The sequence below is a fragment of the Mixophyes fleayi genome, chromosome 4 (assembly GCF_038048845.1).
Source record: "Mixophyes fleayi isolate aMixFle1 chromosome 4, aMixFle1.hap1, whole genome shotgun sequence".
Lineage (NCBI taxonomy): Eukaryota > Metazoa > Chordata > Amphibia > Anura > Limnodynastidae > Mixophyes > Mixophyes fleayi.
The window spans coordinates 340775455-340795849 of record NC_134405.1 but is presented as its reverse complement, the minus strand read 5'-3'; the positions used below and the strand labels follow the sequence as shown (position 1 = coordinate 340795849).

General features: G+C 44.5%; 1 protein-coding gene across 2 annotated transcripts; it reads left to right on the top strand.

Moving 5' to 3' along the window:
* Positions 1-1024: 1024 nt before the first annotated feature.
* SLC25A18 (solute carrier family 25 member 18) lies at positions 1025-18435 on the top strand. 2 transcript variants are annotated; one of them, XM_075210706.1, is made up of 11 exons: positions 1025-1192; positions 1284-1364; positions 6900-6994; positions 7396-7518; positions 11130-11185; positions 11818-11908; positions 12451-12569; positions 15784-15940; positions 16178-16332; positions 17450-17525; positions 17919-18435. In XM_075210706.1, the coding sequence occupies exons 3-11, from the start codon at positions 6978-6980 to the stop codon at positions 18058-18060; spliced, it is 936 nt and encodes a 311-aa protein (XP_075066807.1). In that variant the 5' UTR covers positions 1025-1192; positions 1284-1364; positions 6900-6977; the 3' UTR covers positions 18061-18435. The 2 variants fall into 2 exon arrangements, with proteins under 2 accessions (XP_075066807.1, XP_075066808.1); XM_075210707.1 differs by having other exon boundaries at positions 1284-1375.
* The last annotated feature ends 1960 nt before the right edge of the window (positions 18436-20395 follow it).

The following is a 20395-nucleotide window of genomic DNA, read 5'->3' as shown; positions in this document are numbered from 1 at the left end:
ATTTACGTGCCGTATCTTGCGCATGCTTCGAACCGGTCCTTACTCCAAAGAACGCAGCTAAATGCAATTCAGGTCTGAACGCAAATGACAGGGAAGGAGCAGATTAACGTAGACCATATACAGTAAGGTGGGCGGAGGGCGATCAAGTCCGGGGTTTTTCGTAAGTGCGCCTGATTTCAGTCGTATTATTTTCCCCAGCTACAGGACCGGTGTAAGCGCTGACTGATAGTGATGACGCGTCATAGTCTTTGTATTAAAAACTACACCTATTCGTCCCACTAGTGGGTACAGAACATGTATGCGAGGAAGATGGATGATACACATTGTATGTGCAGTATGCATTAAAAGCATCTTAATTTATGTATTTAATGTAAAAAAAAATATTTCAAATTCATATTTTTGTTTTAAGATTTAAGATTTTTAAGAGTTGTTCATTTATTTTATCATTTCAATTGTTGTATGTGTTCTGATGTGACCTGTTACTGAGCAGACGCTTGTGTGTATCTTGCACTCTGTTCGGTCTAATTACGGCAAAGTAACGTTTCGGCAGCGCGCACTGACACATGGATTACAATTAATTAGTATAATGAGATCTCTGTAAGGTGCAGACGTCTCCCCTGGATACAGATACCAAGGTACACAATTATCTCCTGCACACAAAGCTGTGACCGGGCATTTGCATAATTGTTGTTCTTACTTTGTGTTGTAGCTTTTTCTTTTGTCTTCTAATCATTGAAGAACTGGTTTAAATTCCAGAACTGATAACATTTCCATTTTTCCTCTATTCAGTAATATAAACTAAGAATCTCTACTGTTGTACCTAGAGCCACAAAACTTCACAACCTCTTTATCTAACGTGCCTCAATCTTCAGCATCTTTGTTTGGAGCAAATATATAAACAATGCGGAACATTTGTGCAGTGTATGACATCAAAGCGGATCTGGGATTAGCACTAAACCTGGTTTAAGTCCAGGACAAGTCTTCTGGAAGCTGCATTGTATGTAGGATGCAGTCTCTCCTCCCTACTCTTCCTGTCCCTCCCCAATGGCAAACCCTGAGCTCTGCAAAGAGGGATTCCCGGTACTTTGTGCAGGAGCGCAGAGGGAGAGCTGGGACTTTAATCTGAATTACTGCAGCTGGGGGACTAAAGTGCACAACTGTGAGGACTGTGACACGAGAAGAAAAATCCAGGGTTAGAATCCATTACATCTGTCCTGTTCCTCTAGAAAGTATTTTTAGTTATAGTTTTGTAGAACATTTTTCTGGAACTTTTTTTTTTTTAGTGGCAATTTTCCCAACCACAGAAAAGAGACGGCGTCTGTAAAAGTGGGTGCTCCGCGACACCAGAAAGGGTTTTTTGCAAGGTAAGATTGTGGTAAGGAAGAGTTTTGCTTGTGTCTGTTATATATAGATATGTTTTGTTAGTTGTCATGTGATTTTGGTGCAGAATTTTAGTTTTTGGCTTGGAATGCTGGTATGTCATTATCTGGAGAAGTTTTTCCATTTAAGGAAACACAGCAATGTTTTACACACTGAAAGCTGCTGTAGGAATTTGTCACCTATTAAGTCGTTAATCTTTGGCTGATAATGTAACTTTCACCCCCTACCTTAAGGGCCAGTACACATTGGGAGCAGGTAAGAGGTTGTGTGACCAGAGCCTTTAATTTTCAGTTGGGGTACGTCTGAAAGCTCTAAGAGGTAATGGGTGGGGTGTAGAAAGAAAGAATAAAAAGTACTTAGGTTTGCTGCTATTGTTTGATATATTCATATAGCGTCGACCGGTACGTGCGGACATGGTAATGTCGTAAGTTGGCATCACCAACGCTGGCCCGGTCACTGCCCACAGTGCAGGCCCCCATAGTGACCGCGAAACCGGTATTCATGGGAATGAATAAGGATTCACTAGGGATTGGAAACCTCACTGAGCCACTTTGTGCCTCGCGCCTCGATGATGTCACTAGTGAATTTAGAAGCTGCATATGGACTGGGCCCAGTAACTAACAGCCTCTGCTGTGTGCAATGAAGGGGTACACTTTATTATACACAAGTACTGCAAAACCTCCAGAGTCGCCCCTAAGACGCTGGTTCGTAGTACGGCTGATTCCAGCATCGTAATAAACATTAATAACCGTTCTCAACAGTCCAAATAACTTCCAGGGATATGAGCGCAGCTATGAGGCCTTCTGCGCGATACGGTCCAAACCCCATCGTGATATCACTATATATAATTATAATGTATGTGTTTGTATTTTAAATGACGTAATATGTATGAAGGATTCTTACTAGGCCGCAGAATAAGTATAACTGAGAATGTCCTATACAGAAAGAGATACAAGATATTGTGTAGTCGGTCAGTACTGAACATAGGGACTAACCTGGGGTGTGAGGGACTGCTGCCAGTTGTGGAGCAGTCAGTGTTGCCCATTCACGTGGATGGATCATTGCCAGAGAACACTGACCTGACCGCACAATAAGACAACGGTATTGAGTAATATCTATATTAAATGCCCATCCCTAGAGCAGTGTGTTATAATGTAATGAGGCAACAGGCAGCATTATACAATGCTCAGGCGGGGTGGTGCCGTGCCACAGACTAGGACATTGCCCGCTGGTTGGCTGGCACAGGGTTAAGGCCGGCTTATTACAATCCAGCACTATTGACCCATTATAACAAAGGCCCGAAGCCTGGCCTAGATTTTAGGTTGATGCTGCAGCCAAATCGTCACCATGGCGACGGGGCCGGGAGGCAGAGATCGCCATGGCGACGGGTTTTGTTCGGCTTATGCTGGAGGAGTCCGGCAGTGGGGCCCTCTCCGTAGCCGGCGCGGCAGAGCGTTCAATGGGGGGGTACTTCAGAGTAACCCATTCACTGCCGGGGTCCTCCATGTCAAAACATGAACAGCTACCCAGGAAGTACTGGGAACATGCACCAGCCAGATGGCGCCCATATCGTGGCTGACCGCTTATGACGGCGCAGCGTGGTGCACAGCAAATCACCGTGGACCGTGGCATTAATTTATTATTTCGCCAGGGTAAGGATCGCCAGGGGGATTAAATATGGCGATGATTTTCACCTCCGAACTGCGGGTTGTATTATCCAGCGATTTGGAGGGTCATAGCGCCCGCGATGTGTGGGGCTAGTTTTTTTTTTAGACGTCCTTCTGATTGGCTAGATCTCTCAAACTGCAGCTACCATTCAGACCATAAGAGGAGGCACCAATTACTTCTGTATGACAGAGCAAGCATTATTTATCGACAAAGGGGGGTACTACTTAGAGTGAACACTTGTGTAACTACAAGTCCCAGCATGCACATGGGCCATCCCAGGAGAGTAGCCAGTTAAACTTACAGAACTTCAGAAGAAGAGGACCACTTGTGGTTCCCAAAATGTATAATTTATATTATAATTGAATTAAATGTATAAAATATCACAGAGGGGAATGAAACAAATATTTCCATTTAGGTTTAGAAATATGACCCCCCCCCTCCCCAACTCCCAGTATGGAGGATATAGGAAATGTCAGTAATTCTAACATCCTTCCAGATTTGAGGGAACGCTCAAATTTACCCCATATGCGGAGTGAGAGACGTCTCAGCTGACATACAACACCTGTAATATACGCGCCACAATTACGCCGGACATATGTCGGACATATGCACACAATCAGGTCATAAGCACGAGAAAAGTTTGTTTACATTTCTTTAGATAGTGAACAACACATTCACTACTAGGCTCATATAATACAGCAGATGTAACCTCACGTACAAATGAAATTATTTTAAAATACAAACATAATTCTGGCGACCGTCGCGTGCATTTGCGCCAGCCCTTTAGAAGGCGCCTGACGGGCGTATATACGTCTCCATGCTGGTCTCCCACAGCCAATTTGTGTGCACACGGTTTCGCCACTCAAGGCGCAAATGTACCAATTTGCGTCACTCTGAGTGTCAGGTGGCTGAGGGGACAGTAAAGACAGTAACACACGGGGCCGTGGGGGGCATTAGACACACAGGAGGCATACAGACTAATGAACCTGACACAGGAGCTGAGGGGACATAAATAAATGTGACACACTGGCAGCTGGGTGGACGGTAATGAATGTGACACACAGCTGTGGGGACATTAATGATTGTAACACATGGGAAGCTGAGAGGACCCTTAGACCTCGTGTGCACTGGAGGAGTTTAGGACACCCATGTGTTCGTTGTAAATGCAAGTATGAACTGGCCACAAACGTGTGTGCGTTCAGCAGCGTCGGGAACGGCGTTTCCGGTGCGTTTCCACAGCCTATTTAAATGTCTGACTGGAAACACATTCCAGATACGGTCCCATGGGATTAAATGAACAAACGTGTTGTATTGAACGCGCTCTCACAGGGGGCGAAACGTTAGAAAAAACTGCAACTCATTAATTAAAAATAATGCAGCATTTTTGCATTTATGTTTACATGTGTCTAAAATCAGAGACTAGCTCCAAGATTACAGTGACAGGGGCAAACCCAGGAGGGTTGTTTTTTTGGGGGGGGATAATAAAATCACTAACGTGCAATGTCTGTAAATGTAATGAGTTTATGTCAAATTAAAGAAACAACGGAGCATAAAGTAAGATGTGCATTAAATAAAACACAGAAATATTAACTAAATCTTCACCATCTTACCAAATTAATATAATGTTATACCTTGAAAAGTAATACAGCAAAATAAATACTAATCTCCCTTCACATCCAATTAAATGAAACACACATAGTGCAATTAGTGTCACAGTTACTCACCCAGTGCTTTACATCACTCTCAGCAGCTGCACAATATCACGCGTAATTACTGCAGTTACTACAGTAACATGCGCACTAAAACCAAAAGTGAAAACCATTGTGGCGGCCATTTTGTTGAAGCCAATGTCCATTAAAACAAAGACAAATCCTCACAAAAATGGGACTGCAAAGTGTTTTGGTTTTTTTTTAATGCAGGAGAAGGTTCACAACACCATTTAAGCGTTTAATAAGGTGTCCAATGTCCAAACTCCCCTCACTCCATTATTTGTTGCTGAGATATAGGAGACAAAATCCAGCAGACAGCAGATATAAAAGTGGTAGGAGTGTGGACTTTGACATGATATTTGGACATTGTACTTTTTGTGATTTTTTTTCGCTTTCTTTGAAATCTAGCCGCCCCTGTAGTTTGTGGAGATGACTCCCGAGAGCAGAGAGCAGCCTCGGTCCTTAATGAGCGTCACACGGGGGCCGTCTGAGCGTGACATTAACAAACCGCATTATTATTATCGTAGATTTGTGAGGCGCCACAGTGCTCCACCGCGCCGTACAGTAGGGAAAATAGTACGTACATAAAACAGACAGATAAGGTAGACAAAATAAATGCAGACATGAATATAAAGGGTATGGAGGACCCTGCTGATTATAGAGCTTACATTGTAAGTGAAAGTGGTATAACATTATGTTATAACATTATGTCCCTAATCATGCTGAGTGTCGGGGGAGCCGCCCTGACAGTGCCCAGAGGGCACACGTAGCCTTGGCACAGCACACGGGGCGTGTATAGTGCTCTGCAATATACCAAACGTCTGCATACAGCGACGGAGGTAGATACATAGATTCTGTTACCTGGTCCTGTCTACTACGTCTCTCCTTTGCTGAAAATACAATATATCTCTGCAGAGAAACCAATATGGCAGCTACCGTATACGCTACAATTTATTCTGTCATTTGAAAAGAAATCAAGCGGATCGGTAAAGACAGACACTGCAGGGTACACACAGGGACCCTCATCACAGTGGGTTTAGAAATATATAGAGGAATGAACCCCAGATTTTTACCGCAAATGTTTTCTAGATTATTATAATAATAGATAATAATTATAATTAATCTATAAGACGTCACAGAGGGTCAGCAGCGCCGTACTAAGGTGGTAGAGAGAAACATCCACAAATTACACAATGAACAAACAGTGAGTTACATTGTATGGGGGGCAGAACAGGGAGAATACCAGCCCGTGCCCAGGTGCAGGGGCAAAACAAACGGGTAGAGACGCTGTGGGCGTAGACTAAGGGACCAGGCAGGATGTTCCTGATGTAGGTGCATAAGTGGAGAGCGTCGTGTGGGCACGAGGAAAGAGGGCCCTGACCAGAAGAGCTTACAATCTACATGCAGATAAATTCACTTTTTAATCTAATTACGGGCTTCATAAATAATATAAATAATTAGTGTAACCAGCGGCTGGATGATTGCATCAATGTGCACGACCGGTGGTTGTTCTGTGCGTGTCCTCAGCTATTTACTAGGTCGTGGGTACAAAAGATCACACAGGTGACACATTGAGAATGGGGGGGGGTCGTGTCACCAGTTATTATCCAGGTGACTGTGTGTGTACGTGTGCCAGTATCTATCTAGTGTAAACCTCTGGCCCGGGCACAGGAGATTAAAGGTCCACATTGAGTACACAGAGCCGGGCACATGCCTGGGGGTGACCGGGTCACTATAATACAGATACTATATAATATATACTCAGCGTTACATTACCGGTGGTGAAATGTCATTTTATTAAGTCTGATTAAAAGACCTAATCTATGTCCAATTTGGTTGCACACGTATGTGGTTAAATCTGACAGATCTGGTTGTTTGACAATAACGGAAAACAGCTGGAACTTATTGTGACGTTACCAGAACCACGTCCACGTTTCTCTTCTTGGCATCAGAAGTGGCGGAAACAATGTAATATAATGTTATAATGTACAAAGACGGATGATCTGACAGAACAGTTAATTTCCATTCTTCCTCTTATATAAAGAATATGCTGGTGCTATATAAATACTCAATTAATAATAATAATCCCCAATAATGCTGTATAAAGATTGTGTATAATCAGTTACATCTCTCACCCTACAGGGCAGCGGCCATCACTGTGACCGGCACAGATAGGTTACGCCCCCCGGTGTTCACTATAAGGCACTGCACAACAGAACTATGGCTGAGAAAATCAGGTCAGTTACATTATTTTATCTTATCTAATATCTAACTATCTATCATCATCATCATCACCATTTATTTATATAGCGCCATTAATTCCGCAGCACTGTACAGAGAACTCACTCACATCAGTCCCTGCCCCATTGGAGCTTACAGTCTAAATTCCCTAACATACACACAGACAGGGAGACAGACAGAGAGAGACTAGGTTCAATTTGATAGCAGCCAATTAACCTACCAGTATATTTTTGGAGTGTGGGAGGAAACCCACGCAAACACGAGGAGAACATACAAACTCCTCACAGATCAAAGGCCATGGTCAGGAATTGAACTCAATGCTGTAAGGCAGAAGTGCTAACCACTGAGCCACCATGCTATCTATTTATCTATCTATCTATCTATCTCTATATTCCAGTTTGCCGGCTAAGCTGATCAACGGTGGTGTCGCCGGACTGGTTGGAGTCACCTGTGTATTTCCCATAGACCTCGCTAAGACCCGACTACAGAACCAGCAGGGACAGGGGGTCTACAGGGGGATGTAAGTGGATGATATTTATGCAGAGTGGGGGTGTATGTATTGTATGTATTACTGTATGTACTGTATGTATGTGTATGTACTGTGTGTACTGCACCAGGATACTCACAGAAGGTGCAGGGTGCTCTCTCTGTTCCTGGGAGAGGTCAGGAAGCAGCATCACCGGTGACCAGCAGCATTTGTGTTTCACATACCTGAACAATTCCCCTGGATATATATTACTCCTACATACCAGTGTCATATATATATATATCCCCGGTTATATGGAGTTTAGCAAACAGAGAAACACAAATTAAGGTTTTTATCTATAACTATTCATATATAGCTTTTTATATATATATATATATATATATATTTTGCCTGGGACAGGAAAACCAAGCATATTTCATTATTTGATATTATTATATATCAACGTCCATGTATTGAAGAGCTGAATAATATCCATAAGATACCTAGAGTGTTTATTCTTAAGTCCACCATGATCTCTTCCATTACTCTGCAGCAGGCTGCCATGTTAGGTGGGAGGAGCTTCATAACTGAGAAGACAAAGAGTGACTGACAGCTTGGCAGACTTGCACTGTGTAGATTGTTGGGTGATGTTACAGCAGCTGAACTGACCTTTATATAAACAGTTGCTGCTCCAGTCTTCAAAGTCTGAATGGTGTATTTTGTTGTACATGGCGTCTGTAAATATGAGTATAGTTTTGGTGGATCATGTGCAAAATTGTCCCCATTTTTGGCAGTGTAATATTAGGAGGTACACAGCTGTACCAGCACTGAGAAGTGCTGTACCCCACCAGACAATCAGACTGAACATTCACAATATTTGGATAACATATTTTCAGCCTTCACAAAGGTACATTTGACACCAAGACAAAATCTGTCTAATAAATGTTATATTCAGTGACTGTCAGACGTTTGGGATGGGTCCCTCGTGGTCTCTGCTTTTCAGGCACCTTGTCCCTGCGTTATTACACACATAGAGCTCTTATTACTATAAATATAGTGTGATTTGGTGCCAGTTCCTCCCCCTTCCTGCCATGAATCACTTCCCCACATCCAAGACGTTACAACATCTGTTTGTTATTGCAGCAGTGAAAGAATCGCCTGTGACCGCGCCCTGGAGCGATCAGTAACATTGTAACACTGTACAGGGCAGCGTCTAGTTTGTTATAAGTGATACATTGTTTTCTGTCTGCTGGATGAAATGTATCTGTGTAATAGACACATATTATATCATTGTTATTAAACAAAACACATCGCTCCCAATATTGTCCCAATGCAGGATCTGCACACAGGGAGGGGTCCGTCAGGTGGGGCCATGTTATGGGGTGTTTTTATTTTCCTTCAACCCCACTCCTCCTGCCAGACGCTGGCTGCCAACTTATAGCCCAGGGGGGCGAGGCTCAGCAGCCTATGAGAAACATTTTAAAGGGAACACAAATGCAGATGCCCCAGTGACCCAGTCCCAGGTGGCCCACTATGGGACCGGCCCGGGGGGCCCCCTCGCCCCACCAGCCCAGACTGCCCTGCGTACATCAGGGGCAGGTGGGGAGCAGGACGTTCCCAGGGCTCTCAATATGAACCTCAGGCTCCTGTGTGGCCCCTTCTTGTACCCGCATCATCCCAGTAGGAGTGTGACCCCGCGGGCCAATAGGAAGCTCAGTCACTTCCCCCGCCCATAATCCAATTTAGAGAGAACCAAGGATGAGGCAACATAAACTCCCCCGAGGGGTTTCTGCCTCTCAGCTGCCCTGGACAGTCCCAGCCTGTCCCACCTAAATAGGGACAGATGGGAGGTAAATCCCAACCATTACATTGTCAGACATCGTCATTGTATATAACACTGCTCAGTGTTACTCTCAATTTATTAAAAAGTAAAATTTACCAGAAACAGCAACCGACCACACCCTGCAGGCACCTCCCACATCCTTGAGACTCCTCCCACATCCTGGAGACTCCTCCCACAACCTGCAGGCACCTCCCACACCCTGCAGACACCTCCCACATCCTGGAGACTTCTCCCACATCCTGCTAACACCTCCCAGTGTGTAGACTCCTCCCACATCCTGCACACGCCTCCCACATCTGCAGACACCTCCCACATCCTGCACACACCTTCCACAGACTGCTGACACCTCCCACATCCTGCAAACTCCTCCCACATCCTGCACACTCCTCCCACATTCTACAGACAATTATACCCCATTCACATACTTGCCAACTTTTCCTCGTTGGCTTCAGGCAGATCCCGGGGGAGGTGGGCGTGCGGGGGCGGGGCTTGACGAATCACATCATTTTGGCACCCTAGATGATTATCACCATTTTGACCAATTACAGCAGGGGTTGGGCTAAGATGATGCGATATTTGCGCCATTAAGCCACTTACCCATTGTCGGGGCGAGAACCGCGAGTTTGACCAGGGAGGTCTCCCAGTAATGCGGGAGTCTCCCGGACATTCCGGGAGAGTAGGCAACTATGCATTAAAGAAAAGCAGCTAATGAATCTCTAGAGACTGAAGTGTCTTTTACATTTCTGTCTCCGTTACTGAAGTCATGTTGTCTTACCTGTCAGTCTTTGATTAAATCTTGGTCTCCATGAAAATGGCCACCTCCATAGGCATCAATACATGGACATAGGACACAATATCTGAACTGTGTCATCATGCCACAGATGGTGAAGCCAACCACGTCTTGTACTGGCTCAGAATCAGGGAGAATGCCAGACTCTTCAGGGAGTGAGGGAGATCACCCCTATTTCAGGGAGTCTCCCGGACATTGAGGGAGAGATGACAAGTATGCCCATTCATACTGCATGAAAATCCCGGGTTTTTGCCGGGTCAAGCCCAGACGACTCGGGTTTAGGCGCAGTATGAATGGTGTTAGTGAAAAATCCCGTGTCTGAAAACCTGTGATTTAGACCCAGGACTTTTGGAGGGGTAATTCCCGCGTCGGCCCTGGTTATCCTGCAGTATGAATGGTGAGACCCATGTTTTTCAACCCGGGTCTCGCATAAAGCAGCTGATTGGGTGTCTGGGATGGTTGAGGATGACGTCATCGTTATAAAACATGAACTTCGGGCTACACAAAAGTGATTCGTCGGCCATGATTAAAGCACTTTGACCTCATCTCTGTGCGCAAAACAACTATTCCCCTTTAAATGACCTCAGTATTTTTCAGCCAATGACAGCTCCTCTTGTGATGACTGACACTTACTGCCAGGGCAGACTCGTGTCCAGTATGAATGGGGTCGACCCGGGAAACTCCCGGGTCCAAAGTGCAGTTTGAACGGGGTCTCTGAGCCGGGACGCTCGGCAAAAATCCGGCTTGAAAAACCCGGGAAATTGCAGGGGCGGTGGTATGAAAGCGGTATAACCGAAATATAATTGCCAGGTCATGTTAGCTAATTTACTTATTTGTGCCCTTGTGTGTGCACTAATTTCGGCTTTCAGGTCCACTAATAAATGGAAAAAATAGATTTATTTAAAATGACAAAAGTTTATGCATTAAAATATCTGTATTATGTATTAGAAAGAAATGTTTGATGAATTGTGAGCAGAAGTTTTGTACGGACGCTGTGGGCTCCATGTTATTTACCATCTCTCTGTCCTGCAGGTTTGACTGTCTGATAAAGACCATTCGGTCTGAAGGATTCTTTGGAATGTACAGAGGTAGGATCTGGAAGCGGATAAAAGACTTGTGTCGCAATGTTATGTTACTAAACATCCCAGGAGGCCTTGCACACATAGGTGGCGTTACGCAACTGTTATCTGTCTGATCACTAACATGTTCCAGAGCCGTATATATCAAAGTGTTAGCCCTTGGGGCAAGAAGCAATAGTGACGCCCTCACCTGTAACCAAATTAACCTACAGTAATACTACCCGGCGCCCCCCCTGCAGCTTTAGCTATGGCTCTGCGTCATTCATCTGATCGGAGGGCAAATCAGAAACTCAGCCTGGCCCCGCCCCCTAGTGGGCACTAATACTGTTTTAATGTAATGCATATAATATTATCACATTCTAACTTTAACATCTGTTTATGTACAAGGTACAATGCGACGAAATGTTTCAGACTTTAGTTAGGCCCCGATGCGATGGATTCATTTCAGGGTGTCGCCCCACTTTCATACAGCACAAGTAATGCAGCTAGATAGGAATGGAACATTAATGGTAGATTTGTGTTATAAACACAGATAAAATCAGATTATTGCATTGAGAGGGTTGTTTTTTCGTTTTTTGATGCTTTGCAATCAGGAGACACTAAAATGTCATATAAACACCAGTGATCTCTGTCTACTACAGGAGCCGCCGTAAATCTCACCCTCGTTACGCCGGAGAAAGCCATCAAACTGGCAGCCAATGATTTCTTCCGTAACCGGCTGTCCCAAGAAGGGTATGTGCGCCCTGTACCATATATCTCATTTATTCAGCCCACATTACAGCCGACACCAACTCAGTGGGAAGAACAGGAGCAGAACATTGTGTCTTCATTCTCATTTATTTAAATGTCAGAAAATCTTTATTTGCTAAAAGATGAAAAAGAACATTCATAAGTTGCTTGCTGCTCAATTCTGTGAACATTCATCTTGCGTCAGCTGTTACCTGCTGGGGGTAATATAAGCTGCCGTGTAATTGACACTGTGACAACAGGCTTCCAGCGTTTACCTATCACTCTATTTTAACAAACAAAAAGGCAGTCAATGGGTGACAGCCTCTTAGATTGTAAGCTCATTTGGTCAGAGCAATCTTTACCTTCCGTTTGATGTCATTGATTTGTACCATAATCCCCTCTCCGTACAGCGCTACGTAATACGTTGGCGCTTTATAAGTAAAGGATAATTATCATTACAAAAGGTCTGTGAAGACTGCAATGCAGAATATAGCAACATTTCGCTCCATCATTAATAATAACAATGTCTCCTACTGTTATTACAGGAAGGAGCTGACTCTGATCAGAGAGATGCTGGCTGGATGCGGGGCGGGGACCTGCCAGGTCGTTGTAACCTCCCCCATGGAGATGCTTAAAATCCAGCTGCAGGACGCTGGACGCCTGGGTAAGCTGGGGTATGGGAGAGAGGACACGGGAGCGTTACACCTCATCCAGAGGGAAAGTCTCTTTATGCTCATATATATATATATATATATGTATATGTAAATATTCCAGTACCATGAAATGAGGTAAACAGCATTGTACATGCAGCGGACATTGTGTGGGCTGATCCAACACTCATGAAAATGTAGCCTATCCAGTTACTAGAACCAGTGACATCACTGAGAGTGCAGCCTATCCAGTCACTAGGAACCAGTGACATCACTGAGAGTGCAGCCTATCCAGTCACTAGGAACCAGTGACATCACTGAGAGTGCAGCCTATCCAGTCACTAGGAACCAGTGACATCACTGAGAGTGCAGCCTATCCAGTCACTAGGAATCAGTGACATCACTGAGAGTGCAGCCTATCCAGTCACTAGGAACCAGTGACATCACTGAGAGTGCAGCCTATCCAGTCACTAGGAACCAGTGACATCACTGAGAGTGCAGCCTATCCAGTCACTAGGAACCAGTGACATCACTGAGACTGCAGCCTATCCAGTCACCAGGAACCGGTGACATCACTGAGACTGCAGCCTATCCAGTCACTAGGAGCCAGTGACATCACTGAGAGTGCAGCTTATCCAGTCACTAGGAACTAGTGACATTACTGAGAGTGCAGCTTATCCAGTCACTAGGAACCAGTGACATCACTGAGAATGCAGCCTATGCAGTCACTAGGAACCAGTGACATCACAGAGACTCCAGCTTATCGGTTCGCTGGAAGCTGGTGACATCACTGCCTCCAGGGGCGGAATGGGAACTTAAAGTGGCCCTGGAAAAAATTCTGAAAGTGGCCTCATGTGGGCGGGGCCAAATAAATGGTAGGCGGGGCCCAGTATGCGTGTGTACCCACTGTGTCTGTCCCCGTATGTGTGTGCACTCACTGTGTCTGTGCGCCTACTGTATGTACCAGAGTATGTGTGTCCTGTACTTGTCGCTTTCCCTACCTGTGGCTGCTGGTGTCTTTAGCTTAGTTGTTGCTCGTCTGGATTCTGGAATGTTGAGAGTAATATCTGGAAAAAAAATGGGTACATTAAATTAAGAAAACTCCAATGAGTCCCGGCGTTAAATCAATAGCATACAAGTTTAATAATTAGGCCTCCCTCTAGCTCCATTAAAATAAAAGTATTCACATTTGATCAATAGATCTATTTCCCTCCAACCAACCCAAACATTAAATTAATAGTATCCGCATTTAATAAATTAACCTTTTTCCCTACGTCCAAATAGGACCAGCAATAAATAGCATTTACGTTTAATAAATATAACCATTTCCCAAAATCATCCCTTGCCTTAATTTATTCGTATTCACATTTAATAAATAGCCCTCCTCCCCAAAATCAGCCCCACATTGAATAGCCCCAAACTAGCATTAAATTAAAAGTCCTGCCTCCTCATCTTAAATTGTTAGGCCCCCCACTATTAAACTAAATTGCCCCACCATCACCCATTAGTCACCACCTAACTCACACCCCCATTTCATTGCCATAAGCCCTCCTGCCCTCACCACCATTTCATTGTCATATGCCCTCCTGCCCTCACCCCCATTTCATTGTCATATGCCCTCCTGCCCTCACCCCTTTTCATTGTCGTATGATCCTAGTCCTCACCCCCATTTCATTGCCATAAGAACCCCTGCCCACAAACTATAGTGACATTAGCCCCCTGCCCACACACAATATACTGACATTAGCCCCCTGCCCACACACACTAGACTGACATTAGCCCCCTGCCCACACACACTAACTGACATTAGCCTCCTGCCCACACACAATATACTGACATTAGCCCCCTGCCCACACACACTATACTGACATTAGCCCCCTGCCCACACACACTATACTGACATTAGCCTCCTGCCCACACACAATATACTGACATTAGCCCCCTGCCCACACACACTATACTGACATTAGCCTCCTGCCCACACACAATATACTGACATTAGCCCCCTGCCCACACACACTATACTGACATTAGCCCCCTGCCCACACACACTATACTGACATTAGCCCCCTGCCCACACACACTATACTGACATTAGCCCCCTGCCCACACACACTATACTGACATTAGCCCCCTGCCCACACACACTAACTGACATTAGCCTCCTGCCCACACACACTACATTGACATTAGCCCCCCTGCCCACACACAATATACTGACATTAGCCCCCTGCCCACACACACTATACTGACATTAGCCCCCTGCCCACACACACTATACTGACATTAGCCCCCTGCCCACACACACTAACTGACATTAGCCTCCTGCCCACACACACTATACTGACATTAGCCCCCTGCCCACACACAATATACTGACATTAGCCCCCCTGCCCACACACAACATACTGACATTAGCCCCCTGCCCACACACACTATACTGACATTAGCCCCCTGCCCACACACACTATACTGACATTAGCCCCCTGCCCACACACACTATACTGACATTAGCCCCCTGCCCACACACACTACATTGACATAAGGTCCCCTGTCCTGACCCTCATTACATTTCCATAACACTAGCACACGCTACATTGACATAAAACACCCTCACACTTACCTTATTCCAGCGGCGCTTCCTGCACAGTACACATGGGACAGCACCAGTCACATGGTGCGCATCCCATGTGACCTTTGTTTATTACTAGATAGGACAAGGACGCGGCCATGCATGGGGGCGGGGTTTATGATAAGTTCCGCGGCCACAACGGTGCGCCCCTGCTGTCATTCAGGGGGCCTCCGCTGCCCCCTCTCTCCCCCCCCCCCCAATCCGTCCCCATATTAGGCTGGCACTGATTGTCGGACGGCATCCATGATAAAAAATAAAAAATAAAACGGATTAAAAAATAAGATGTAATAAAGCAAAAACTTCAAGCAGCCGACGGTCGGCCTCATCATTTCCCCGGCCTACCGGTAAAATTCCCGGTAAGCCCAATCCGCCCCTGACTGCCTCCAAGATGTATCTGGTTTCCAGTCACCGTATCACATGATAAATTGGTTGTTTTGTGTTTTTCTTATAAATTATGAAATAAGAAAATGATAATTCCATGTGACCACATCCATATCTCTCTCTCTCTCTATATATATATATATATATATATATATATATATATATATATATCCGACCACTTTATAGACCTCCCTATTTGTTTTCCTGTTTTCCAGCGACACAGAAAGCTGTACCTGGGGATAGACCGGCCGCCATTCCTCAGCCGTCCGCCGCAGCCACCCAGAAACCGTCCGCCCTGCTAATAGCCAGAGACCTCCTTCGTACACAGGGCATCTCAGGGGTGTACAAGGGATTAGGGGCCACACTGCTCAGGTAAACACCTAACAGAACATTAATAAGAAACTGGAGCATCCAGTGGGCAGCCAAGGCTCTTGTCTAGGGCCCAGTGTGCACTTAGGGGCCCGGATTACTGTATCCCATTTTATGTGTGTTTTTGGCAGGGGGTGGAATGAGGCCCAAATCAGTATCTTACCCAGGGCCCCACTGGGTCTTATCGGGCTGTGATCAATATATATATATATAAATAAAACCTTAATCTCTTCCCCGCAGAGACGTCCCGTTCTCCGTCATCTATTTCCCTCTCTTTGCCAACGTCAACAAACTCGGGCAGAAGTCGGCCCACGAGAAGGCTCCGTTTTACCATTCCTTCATTGCCGGATGCCTCGCCGGCTCGGTGGCTGCGGTGGCCGTGACGCCGCTGGATGGTGAGTGTGGCCCAATCTGTGTTTCCACCAAGATGCCATCAACGTACCTCTAAAGGACTAATATAACCAAAATATTACTGTATAACGTGTGCAATCAGTTAGTGAACACAGCAACGCGTTTCACTATAAAACACATACGTGGAACTGACAAACGTCACTGAACAAGATGTGCACAATGATCTGTCACCGCCACTAAAATGCTGAAAATCAAATTATTTAACTGTTGTCAGCAAGTAATTATAGTGTATTATAAGATTAGTATACAGCACATCCATATGATGATATTGATAGTAGCAATTTTAATGAAGGAAATACGATTTGTTAATTTCGGATGTAAATAAGTTTTATTTTATCAATTGATTCCCACAAACAATATAAATCTGACGGTGGTTGAGCTCCTGGCTAACTTGTGCAAGCTCAGTCTGCGAGTGCTGCTGTAAAGGGCCATTAACCCTATATGTTCTTATTTTCACTTCATGTTCTTGTTATAGGACTTTACTTCCTAAGATGGTGCTAGATTAACTGACAATCAGGAAAGATGTAGTGAGATTTCTGTAAGTCAGTAAAACTGCAATTTTCTGGGAACTATTAGTTCCATATATAGGTATTAAACCAGTTACTCCGAGACATTGTAGGCCTGCATAGCCGCTTCTTACTTTCCCTGTTCGTCTACTTTACATCTTGTTGCTGTTTCCCCTTTAGAAAAGAAAATTGATATAAAGTGACAACATCTTAGTAAAGTATGATACCTGTCAGTAAATAAAAAAAAAAGTAGTGAAGTAATTTTTTTTTTTTTTACAAAGGATGGTTAAGTTTGGTTGTAGAGTCAGATATCAGTACAGTTGCTATTACTTGTCCTCTCTTCCCTATGATCTATTGCTGCCAAAGCTCTCAGGTCCATCATATTGCAGTGTGATTATCCTCTCTCTAGTTTGAAGTCGTGTTTGAGGCATGTGATATGTGTGACCTCATCGTGGGCATGATATATAATATAATAATAAATAATATAATGATGCCTATATGATATGTACCCCCGGTGCTCAGCGCAGAGAATGTTTGGGGTCGCGGTTCCTTTGTTCCGCAGCTCAGTCTAACTGTGTGATCATTGTTTTACTAGTCCTGAAGACGCGGATCCAGACCCTGAAGAAGGGAGTCGGTGAAGACACCTATAATGGAATCATCGATTGTGGCAGGTACGGACCCACCGAGCGTTGCCGGGAGGAGATCTGATAACGGCCTCCCCCGCTGGCATTATCGGTATAAGTGATAAATCGTTCTGCGGGGGAAGGCAGCGCACAGCTGGATAGAGATATTTTACCAATATTAAAATGCAGGGACATATATAAACACTATGCACATATAATAATAATAATATAATAATATATATATATATATATATATATATATATATATATATATATATATATATATATATATATATATATATATATATATATATATATATTTTTTTTAGTTTACATCACAAACATGTAATTCCCGCACCACACAGGATTAGTCGGGTCTGAATGGGATATATGTGTAAGGAAACTCCCCACTGATCTTCCACCTTTTCTATCTCCCACCAGGAAGATTTGGAGAAACGAGGGTCCCTCTGCCTTTATGAAGGGGGCCGCATGCAGGGCTCTGGTCATCGCTCCGCTCTTTGGGATCGCCCAAGTTGTGTATTTTATCGGCATCGGTGAATATATCCTCGGATACTGGAAATAAGTATCAACGAGACGAGCAGGAGTTTTTCGGTATGAGAACAAGGGGAGATTTCTATTTCAGGCCGTGGATGATCACTGCACCCCAGTTTAATTATGGGGTCACCTAGGGGTCCAGTAACTGTTGAAATTGTAACATAGTGTCCGACGGAGGCTCGTCACCCGTTTAATCCTAAAAAAAACTGAGATGACTTTACATGTAAACCCAGCGACTTAACTCCTGGATTCGGCCTCTGTGCTCTACAGCGTCATATGTGTAACAGACACCGCTAAGGAGGCCTCTCGCTGATACAGAATTGTATTATCACATAGATTGGAAAGAGAAAACTCTATGGGCCCTGATTCATTAAGGCACCAAAAACCAATGTATTGTGCGTTTTTTTAATGATATAAGATTTAAAGAAGACGAAAAATGTCTTATTTTTCCATGCCTTAATGCATCCGGCCCAATGTGTGGGGTTTACAGTCATTCAGCCGTCAGTCTGTACTTTGCAGACTATAAGATGAACCAATGTTTTTAAAGCAACAAGTATTTTAGAGAAGCGAATGTAACGGGTAATGGTAAAAATATCGGGTAATCTGGGGTGATGAATTCATTCCCCCTGAACCGTGGGGTCCTCAGATAATCGTCATACAATCCTTCTCCACCTCTGGTCCTGAGATGTCACATCCCCCTTCCCAGAGCCGTAACTAGGGTGGTGCGGGCGGTGCCGTCGCCCAGGGCGCAAGCCCCAAATGGGCGCAGCAGCCGCCCGCTACCTAGCTCTTTTGGCAGTGAAAAGAAAAGCCTTTGACTTCCGCAGTGGAACGCATGTGCGTTCCACAGACAGGAAGTTCGGCATTTGGAACACAAATGCCGAACTTCCTGTCTGTGGAACGCACATGCGTTCCACTGCAGAAGTTAAAGGCACATCGCCGTATAGGACGGTAAATAACATTGTCTTTTCTTCTCTGTCAATTTCACGCCGTCTTCCTTTTGTAAAGGCTCATTTTTGGGTGTTTGGTCTTTTTAACAGTACAATTGTGCGCTTCTGACAAATGTACTCCATACTTTTATTCATCGTTGTCCGGCTGAATGGCAAGCATCGCGTGCAGTTCTTCCACAGTGTAGCCAAGTAAGCTATGGAGATACGTAGCGCTTTCCTGAAGTGTTGTGAATAATGTTGTTATCATAATAGTATCTCAGTCCACGAAGTTCACTTTAGGCTTATTTTTCCTTTTTCCCCACCTCCGTGCAAGCTGAAAATGAATTCATAGTCAGTCTCAGTCTCTCTCTCTCTCAGTCTCTCTCTCTCAGTCTCAGTCTCTCAGTCTCTCTCTCAGTCTCAGTCTCAGTCTCTCTCTCTCAGTCTCAGTCTCTCTCTCTCAGTCTCAGTCTCAGTCTCTCTCTCTCTGTCTCAGTCTCTCTCTCTCTGTCTCAGTCTCTCTCTCTATCTCAGTCTCTCTCTCCTATTTTAAATGAAAAAAAATAATTTAATCTTAATTATATCCTTTATAGGGGCCCTTGAAAATAAGCTCTAAAAATAAGCTCTAACAAGCTTTGTTTGTTATCCTATAGTAATGCTCCCTGCCCCACTGGGGCTTACAGTCCAAATTCCCTAACAGACAGACACATTCTTATGTGAGTATTAAGTGCATGAGATATTAGAATACCTTTCGCTATATATTTTTTGCATACTTTAAATGGTCATTAGGGCAGAGAGCCGGTTGTTAATTTATTTCAATTCCACCACTGTGTGTATGTATATATATATATATATATATATATATATATATATATTGCAAATATGTGTAACAGAATTCTTTCAGTAAAGTGCTAGCCACACCCACACACTAGGTTGGCCACACCCACTTGTCAAATGCCACTCCCACATAGATGGGGGGCGCCGGTGCCCTGTCTCGCCCAGGGCACTAAAATGTCTAGTTACGGCACTGCCCCTTCCAACACTCAAGTAAAACTGTGCCCTCTTTATAATTGGTCTGACCCCTGTTCACAGCGCAATAACCGTCCGCTAGTTTCCTATCGGCTTCTGTTTTTCCTATTGATTTCCAGTTGGAATATCAAGAGCTGAATTAGCTATAGGAATGTCTTTAAATCTGATGAACTAAATCAGCCCAAGTCACTGGCATTGGACAGGAAGTAGGAAAAGCAGAAGCAAACTATTATCACAGCGTGGAGAGGAATGGGACAGGCAGGTGTGAAATCTCCATACGGCCGCGGAGGAGCACAGACGCGGCTGCCTGTACTATTATCACATTCCTGGCTGTATCATCTGACCGGAGAGGATTGCTGTGGTTTTGGGGTCTCCTGTAATCACGGTGGTGTTTCCATGTACAAT

Coding starts and splice junctions, on each gene's coding strand:
- SLC25A18 (XM_075210706.1), top strand. Junction 7,519..11,129: donor CAGGGGGTCTACAGGGGGAT/GTAAGTGGATGA, acceptor TCTGTCCTGCAG/GTTTGACTGTCTGATAAAGA. Junction 11,186..11,817: donor ATTCTTTGGAATGTACAGAG/GTAGGATCTGGA, acceptor TGTCTACTACAG/GAGCCGCCGTAAATCTCACC.